Raw genomic sequence first — 8,297 nt, forward strand, 5'->3', positions numbered from 1 at the left:
TAAATAAACTTGAAATCCCAGTCTCCAGGACAAACCTGGCAAATTCCCCAGAATGGAGATGTAGTTTGGATTTCCCTATAACAAACAGCTCTATAGCTTCCTGCAACATTGCAGGATCGGGTTCACCTGGTAAGATGCATCCCAGTATCTAACGTGGCTATCTGCCTTCTCATGATGGGATCATCCTACATTTTGTTCAAAAATGGCTAATTTATTTGGCTTCATCCTGCAAAAGAATTCATGCGGTCCTGTTACCGTTCCCCTCTTTCTAACTGCACAGATACCAAAACGTCCTCTTAGTCCTCATGTTTGCTTTTCTTAATCCAGTAAGGGGGTGAGTTACTAAGCCCGGGAGACAAGCTTTAGTAAATCAGGGCTCTAGTGTCTGCAGAATAAAAAGCCCACAGCAGGCAAGCGCGGGGTCTGTATCCCCGCGGAAGAAGCTGCATTAGCTTTACAGCTGATTTCTTCCACTCTCCTAGGTTGCCCTCTTTTTGGCATGCAAGGAGGGGACGCACCAGGCTCTACCGCCGCCCTGCCTCTGCTTGGGGTTTTAGCGCTACCTGCGCTGCAAGTCCCAGCGGCGAGCAGCAGAGGGCGCAGGCGCGGCGGGAACCATAGAGCGGCGGCGCTGGCCAGAAAGCCTCAGGCGTCAACCCGGAAGGCCAACGACGGGAACGGAAGTGATCGCTGGCCCGGGCTGGGAAGGGGCGGTGGAAGAACCGGAAGCGGTTGCCCGGCGAGAGGACGGGAAGTGGGTACCGTGAGGCGGCTGCCGAGGTGGGCGAGGGACAAGGGATGACCCCCAGCCTTGGGGAGCTGCGCTCCGGGGCCGACCTCCCGCAGGCTTTCTAGCGCAAGTTGTCACGGAGATGTGGTTGTCACGGGTAACGAAAAGGCTCGCAGGTAATGATGGAGGAGGGGGAGGAGGAGAGTGGCCCCGTCACCTGCACAAGGAGCCCCTGTGCCTGGCTGGAAAGAAGGGAGTTCAGTTAATCTGCATTTATCAATCAAAAAAATAATTATTTTAGGTCTGAGCAAGGAAACACCGGTTTTCATTTTCAAAACAATGCTGACTGAAATGCTGAGTGGGGAAATAGAGCTTTTTATGTTGGAAACATTAAAAAATAGAAAACGTTTTAGGGATTTAGAAGTCTAGTGTAGGGTTTCCAAAACAGACAGGATACAAGGCCTGTATTACACTTTTACCAATTACTGCTGGGTAAACTAAGCTACAGAGCACGCAGAAGGTTACACAAGGTGTCTGTGGTATTGCTGATACAGGAACCACAAGTTTGTACTCCCAGCGCTGTGCTGCTAGGCTTAGATCGTTTTTCCTATGCTTGAATGACACTATTTTATTTTTGTTTTTTCTTTAGAAAGTTTATTGGCAAGGTCAGTGTGTGCTAGTGTGTGTCCTGGCATTACCTCTGTGAATTACAGCACCCAGCATAACAAAAACCTGGGTATATCCCGTCAGCGGTGGTATGCATTGGATCCTGAACTGGAAGAAATACTAGTGCCTAGAAGAATGTCCATCAGCCCTCTAGAAAGCTGGTTAACCATCCGCTATTCTCTGCCAAGGGCAGAGATAATTGACATTCAGGAAAAGATAGGCTATGCACCTGGTGGAGCTACTATCCAGTATGACTGTCCCCATCAGAACATGGGGGAGGCTGGAGAAGACCATAGCAAGGTGCAGTGTAAAAATGTGCTAAAGATACGCAGGAGGAAAATGAACAGACACCAGTACAAGAAACGTCAAAAAAGGACAAAATTTTTAAGACGAAAGATCTTAGATGGCCGTAGGAAGAAACGACAGGTGAGATACAGTTATGCCATTTACTTTTGTTAACCTTTATTCCAGTTATTGGAAAACACAGGGAAAAGTGTGCATCAAAACCTAGACTATGCCCATAAATAAGGACCTCAAGATTGTTCTTCTGCTCAGCTTCTTTCCTGTTGCATTGCCACAGCTGGTCTTTCGGTTTCCCCTCACTTTTTAACAAGCAGGAATCCTCTGTGTTTATCCCAGTCTTTCTGTTTCTGTCTGCAGGCCATTCCATGCATCTTACAAACCTTTCTGTGAAGAAATGTTTCCTTATCGTGCTCCTGAGTCTCCCCCCTTGGAATTGTGACCTCTCTTTCTGTAGCATTCTTGTCACTGAATGTTGTACATTATTGAAACCTTTGAGTTATTTGGCTATCTCCCACTGCCTCTTGTCTCCACCAGGGTATTCATATTCAGGTTCTTAAGTTTAATTTCATTGTACTTTTGGTGCAGACCCTACACCATTTTGGGTGCTCTTCTCTGGAATGCTTCTGTGCTGTCTGTATTTGTTTGAAGGTATAGCTTTCCAAACTGGGCGCAATATTCTAGGTGAAGTCTCGCCAACAACCTGCACAGAGGCATCTTCACCTCCCTTTTCCCACTTACCCCAGCCTTGCTTTAATCCTGGCCACCAGTCCATCAGACATGATCATCCTGAGGTCCGGTTAGTTCGAATCAGTATCTTATCCCTAGTTGTGCATCATTCCCTTGGATTTCTGCAACCTAAGTGCGTGAGTCTGTACTTTTTTTCATCAAATCATAACTGCCAAACACTTGCCCACGTCTCATACTTTTTTGGATCACACTTCACTCCCTCTGTTCCCACAGTCTTTTAATACTATTTAAAAAAAAAAAAAAAAAGTGCTATCCCTCCCTGCTTTCTGCCTTCCTGAACAGATTAGTCTGGTATGGCAATCTCCCAGTCATGGAACTCAGTAAACCATATTGCCATGATAGTAACACTATCTAGATCCACCTCAAACATCAGTATTTGCAAGTCTGACATTTTATTAACTGGACTGAGACATCTGCCTCTATTTGAACTCATACCTGCTTCCCTGTTATGTGAGATCATTTGTGTCAGGGGTGAAAGCCCAATGTAATCAGCCTTCATCCAGCTTAAACTCAGTGTGAATCTCTGAGATAGGATCTTTATTCCCCTCACAGACAGATGCAGGCCACCAGTACAGAATAACCTTTTATTGTTCCGTGTACAACCCCAGCTTCCAATATATCAAAACTCTCTTCTTTACACCAGGTCTGGAGCCATGTATTGAAGCTGTAGATGCACCATATCTTGTCTCTGCTCCTGCGACAAATGGGCAGTTCTTCAGAAAATGCTCTGAACCTTACCTTCTGTCTCTTGAACTCTCTCTGTGCTACACTGATTTCATTTCTAGTCTGGCTATTGGGCTCCAAGTGGACCATGTCATCAACTTCGTCTTTCTTTCTTCTGCCTCTGTAAACCAAGATTATTTGAGGTATCCTTGGCAATTGGGGATCCCGATAGACATTTGACCTTGTTGTTTGCTTCTAACTGTGCCCTGATTGTTGGTAATGTAGTTCTTGCAGGAACATTTAATGAGTCCTTTTTTTTAAGCTTGTAATTATTTAGGTAATTCACAGCCTTTCCTCTGTTCTTTTTATTTCCCAGAAAGCGTTTGAGAGGGACTTAAAGCGGATCTGGAAGAAAGCTGGTCTGAGGAAGCCACCTGAAGGATGGGAAGCACCTAAGATATTTCTGAAGCATGAAAAGTGAGATGCTGGGTTCGGTTTGTTTTAATAAGATGTATATAATAAAAAAAAAAAAAAGCAACATGTTTTCAGGTGTTTAATTGTGAAACAGTTGTGGGGTAAAACCCTTTTCACTTGCTTTCTGTGCAGTGCTGGTGCGGAGTAACTAGAATCTGTCCTGCCCATCTCCTTACAGATGAGTCAGCAGATTAGCGTAGGAACTCACGAGAGCCAAGCCATCGGCACTAAAGGAACATGGATAGGCCAAGACAGTCTGCTTGTTTTGCAAGTTTACATGTCCTGCTTTTAACAGAAGGCTTGGTGGCAACTTGTACGGAGCGGCAGCTGCTACCATAGGCAGCTTGCTGGGCAGACTGGATGGACCATTTGGTCATTATCTGCTGTCATTACTATGTTACTATGCATGTAAGGAACCTCCCCTAATCTACCTTCAATCCACAGCTAACTTTTAAGGGTGTTTGAATAAAGCCTGACTATGTTGCACACAAATACCTAAGCAGCTGCAAATAAGGTGAGCAGTGATCTCTAATTAGAAAAATATACCTTTTTAGTCTGTGCAATTAATAGTACATGGTGAGTTGTTTGCAGCAGTAACATGCTGCACCCTGCCACAAATTTATTTTGTTTGACATCCTGCTTAAAATCAGCTTCTTTCGCTGCTCACAAGCTCAGACAGGCACATGAGCTCTGCAGCCGGTCCTCGTCCTTAATAGGCTTAACAGTGCGGAGAACGACAACCCGCGTCCCTTTCCATTCATGCTGTTTAGCACAGAGATTCCGTTTTTTAAAGAGACTTTCCATCTGTTGTTGTAGAGTCGGGGAAACACTGAAAATTGACAATGAACTTATATCACTGTCTGAGTAATCGTGATAAGGTTTCAGCAGAACTTCCAGTGTGTGCATGGAAAAGAATTCCACATGAAAGCAACAGAAGTATTAGCTCTTCTGACCACTAGGTGGGGCAAGAATCAAAGCCCGTGGGCATCCTGCACTTGGTGTTGAAGAACCCATCTGTTATAGCAGTGGAGGTGGTGGGAAGGTTAGTGCCTGACTGCCGGCACATGGATCAGAAATGTGGTCCATCCAGTCTGCCCATGTATTCCCCTACTTAAACCAATACCTGCTGGAATCACCTTTTAGGTAGGGGGGTGGGGGGTGGAAGGCAGGGAATGTTTGCAAAGATTAAATCCTGAAGGGGCTCCTTCAGCCTCTCCAGTCGGAAGCAGGAAGGGGTTTAGCTGGCTCAGAGTTGGTGGGGTTGGTTTTTTAAAATTGAAAAACGGTATTTAAAATCTCCAAAACACTGATTCATTTTTAAATTGCCACAAATCGATTGACGATGCAAACTGTATTTTAAATAGTGAAGGGAGTTTCTCCAACAATCTGTAGCTATATACGTAGGTAATTTTCTAAGGAATTACATGATTAAATGTAACATACGGTTGTAACAATTTTCAAAAGCCATTTACACGTGTAAAGTGCACGTACATGTGAACATCTGATGGACAAGACAATGGCATGTATTGTAGCAATTTTCAAAAGCCATTTACACGTGTAAAGTGCACGTACATGTGAATATCCGATGGACAAGACAATGGCATGTATTGTAGCAATTTTCAAAAGCCCACTTGCATGGGTAAAGTGCATTTCCATGCGTAAAACCCAGCTTTAAGTGTGTAAATGCTTTTGAAAATTAGGCCCACAGAGTATATGTTATATCCAAGCAACTGAAATGCAAGGTACATGGGGAAGTATTATGGGCTGCCCTAAAAAAAAAAAGATGGTACTTCCATTTACAGGTCTCCGACTGAAATGGAAGAACTGGACCTACAAAAGGTGGAAAAAAAGGGTGCAGTATTGCTCATTGAAGAATTTAATCTGCCGGATGTGGATTGGAGCCTCCCTTCTGCAGAATCTACGAGAAGTAGAGGGAGAGTGGATGCCCTGCAGGGGGCTCTGCTGAAACAAATGGTAATGGACCCACGAGGGAGGGTGCGATCCTCGATCTGGTGCTCACTAACAGGGATAAGGTCTCTAATGCCCGGGTGGGTGCCCACCTGACACCACTGACCATCAGGCAGTGTGGTTTGATATCGCAAACAGGACACAGAGAAGTCACACGAAGACCCGAGCTTTGAACTTCAGAAATACGGACTTTGTCAAATGGGGACGAACTAGGAGAAAATGAGAGGTGGAACAACAGAGGCCAAACTAAAAGGAGCAATTACAAAGGCAACAAATCTGCATGTTAGAAAAGTAACCAAAAGTAAGAGAAATAAGAAACCGATCTGGTTCTCAAAGGAGGTGGCTGAAAAAATAAAGGCAAAAAGAACAGCATTCAGGATGTATAAAGGATCCCAAAGGGAGGAACACAGGGAAGAAAACCTGGTGAAAGTGAGGGAGACGAAGAAAGAAATCAGGAAAGCAAAAGCTCAGGTGGAAGAAAGGACGGCCAAAGAGGAAAAGTGAGGTGAGAAACGTTTTACAGATAAAGGAGAAAGGCCTGAGGTGGTAAAGTGAAACTGAAAGGTGATGAGGAGCCCTGTGTGGAGAGAGACTTAGAAATAGTAAACAAATACTTCAGTTCAGTGTTCACTAAAGACGACCCTGGAGAAGGACCATCACTTGTTATCAAGACTGTGGATGGGAGTGGAGGAGACGAAACTCCTTTTACAGAAGAGAAGGTATGGGAAGAGCTAGGAAAGCTGAAAGTGGACAAGGCCATGTGGCCTGATGAGGTTCAACCCAGGATACTGAGGGAGCTCTGAGATGTGCTGGTGGGACCGCTGTGTGCCCTGTCCAATAGATCCCTGGAGACAGGAGACGTGCGATGGTGGTGATCCTGCTTCACAAGAGCGGGAGCAGAGAGGAGATTGGAAACCACAGGCCGGTTAGCCTCACCTTGGTGGTGGGAAAATTAATGGAGACTCTGCTGAAGGAAAGGAGAGTGACCTATCTACAGGCAGGAGGATTGCTTGTCCCGAAGCAGCATGGATTCATCAGGGGAAGGTCCTGTCAGAGACATCTGATTGATTTTTTTGATTGGGTGGCGAGAGAATTGGATCCAGGAAGAGCGCTCGATGTGATCTACTTGGATTTCAGCAAAGCTTTTGATACGGCCCTGCATAGGAGGCTCGTGAATGAAATGAGAAGCTTGGGAGTGAGCGCCAAGGTGGTGACGTGGGATTACAAATTGGTTGACTGTGCAAGGAGAGCAGCTGATTTTTTGCAATTTTTTTGTTTTCAACAGAAATTCAGTAGTTCTGCTAAAAACAGGGAAAAAAAAAAAAAGCAGCGTCCCCATGGGAATGAGTGAGTAGGACTGGAGATTTTTTTCCCAAACAGCCTGCACCTGTCCCGCTGTGCAACCAGGCCCCAGGCTCCTCACCATCCTAGATTAGTCCACTTGGATGCCCAAACAAGGTGACATCTTTTACTGAGCCAACAAGTACATTTCAAGTATTTTAAGTTAGTCACACCTTTTACATCTATTTATTTGTTTGTGGATCTTTATTTGCGTGAATGATTTGCATGCTCCATCTCGTCTCTGTCTCCTCTTCCCACTGCAGTTAACAGCCCTCCTATTTCATCTGTAACTTTACTCCATCCCAGCCATGTCTGCCTCCGCTGCCTCTTGTACAGGCAGCTTGCCCCCGTCACATAGGTTCTGGGGTGGTGCTGTCACCATGTTTCCAATACCAGGGAAGAAAAAATGCAGGTTGAGGTGCCTTTCATAGAAACTGTACCTTAGAATGCTTTTCAGGCCATGATGAGAGCAGTAGCATAGCGCTAGGGGGGATGTACACAGAAAGGTGAAGGGGATTAGGGGACTTTGAAGAAGGGAGCATGAAACTTCAGCATTTTAGGTAGGATCTGCACAGGAGGCAGCTGCCTGATACAATGCAGAATGAAGCAGTAACTTTCTCTGGAGGGCTGTGGGTGGAGCCCAGACACGGGGAGGAGCGCCATCCCGCTCAATGCTGACGGCTTTTTGGGAAGAAAGAAAACAGCAGCTCTCACTGCTGCTCCCATGTTTGCATTTTTGTGGTTTAGCTTTCAAGTTTGGACCAGAGGGAGTGATAGCTTCCAGTCTGAAGAAAGCCTGTTTTTTGTGTGTTTAACTTGAAAAAGATGGTGCAGCATTTGTAGATAGAGCTCTCTAAGGTATAAACAAACAAATCTCTCCCCTGCACTCAAAGCAAGAATATAAATGGAGCACATGGCTCTTGTTCCCAGCACCCATCTTCCAGGTATCCAAAAAAATAGCCAGAGCCCATGAGAAAAAGGTTGCTGGAGATTCCAGGAAAAGGCCAAAAGTTTGTTTGTCTCGCCACCTTCTTCTGAAAATTGTGACATTTTGACACACAAAATGTGAATTGTTTCCAACTTGTGACAAAAAAATCTGAGAATTCAGGGTGCATGGAAACGTCTTGCAGAAGGTGTTGAGAGAGGCAAGGATCACACAGTCGGGCTCGGGAGATTGGAGACATAAGAATGGGCTCTGCCTGTGTGCTATAGATGTACTTACAGGATAATAGATTACATCCTGCACTGCAGACCCCACACACACAAGCACTGTCCATGCTCCCCACTCCTGCCCTGCAGCAGCCCCTGCTATCCCCATCATAGATCTGTGAATGCATGGGTTCCTCCCTAATGTCCTGCGCTTGGTCCCAGTTGTGTATTCGGTACAGGAGTTGACACTGTCCTA

General features: G+C 45.4%; 1 protein-coding gene across 1 annotated transcript; it reads left to right on the forward strand.

The window, feature by feature from the left end:
- Window positions 1-671: 671 nt before the first annotated feature.
- On the forward strand, window positions 672-3,644 carry AURKAIP1 (aurora kinase A interacting protein 1). The gene is made up of 3 exons (XM_029579169.1): window positions 672-906; window positions 1,380-1,822; window positions 3,486-3,644. The coding sequence occupies exons 1-3, from the start codon at window positions 873-875 to the stop codon at window positions 3,588-3,590; spliced, it is 582 nt and encodes a 193-aa protein (XP_029435029.1). The 5' UTR covers window positions 672-872; the 3' UTR covers window positions 3,591-3,644.
- The last annotated feature ends 4,653 nt before the right edge of the window (window positions 3,645-8,297 follow it).

This window comes from Rhinatrema bivittatum, chromosome 15 (assembly GCF_901001135.1).
Source record: "Rhinatrema bivittatum chromosome 15, aRhiBiv1.1, whole genome shotgun sequence".
In the NCBI taxonomy this organism is placed as follows: domain Eukaryota; kingdom Metazoa; phylum Chordata; class Amphibia; order Gymnophiona; family Rhinatrematidae; genus Rhinatrema; species Rhinatrema bivittatum.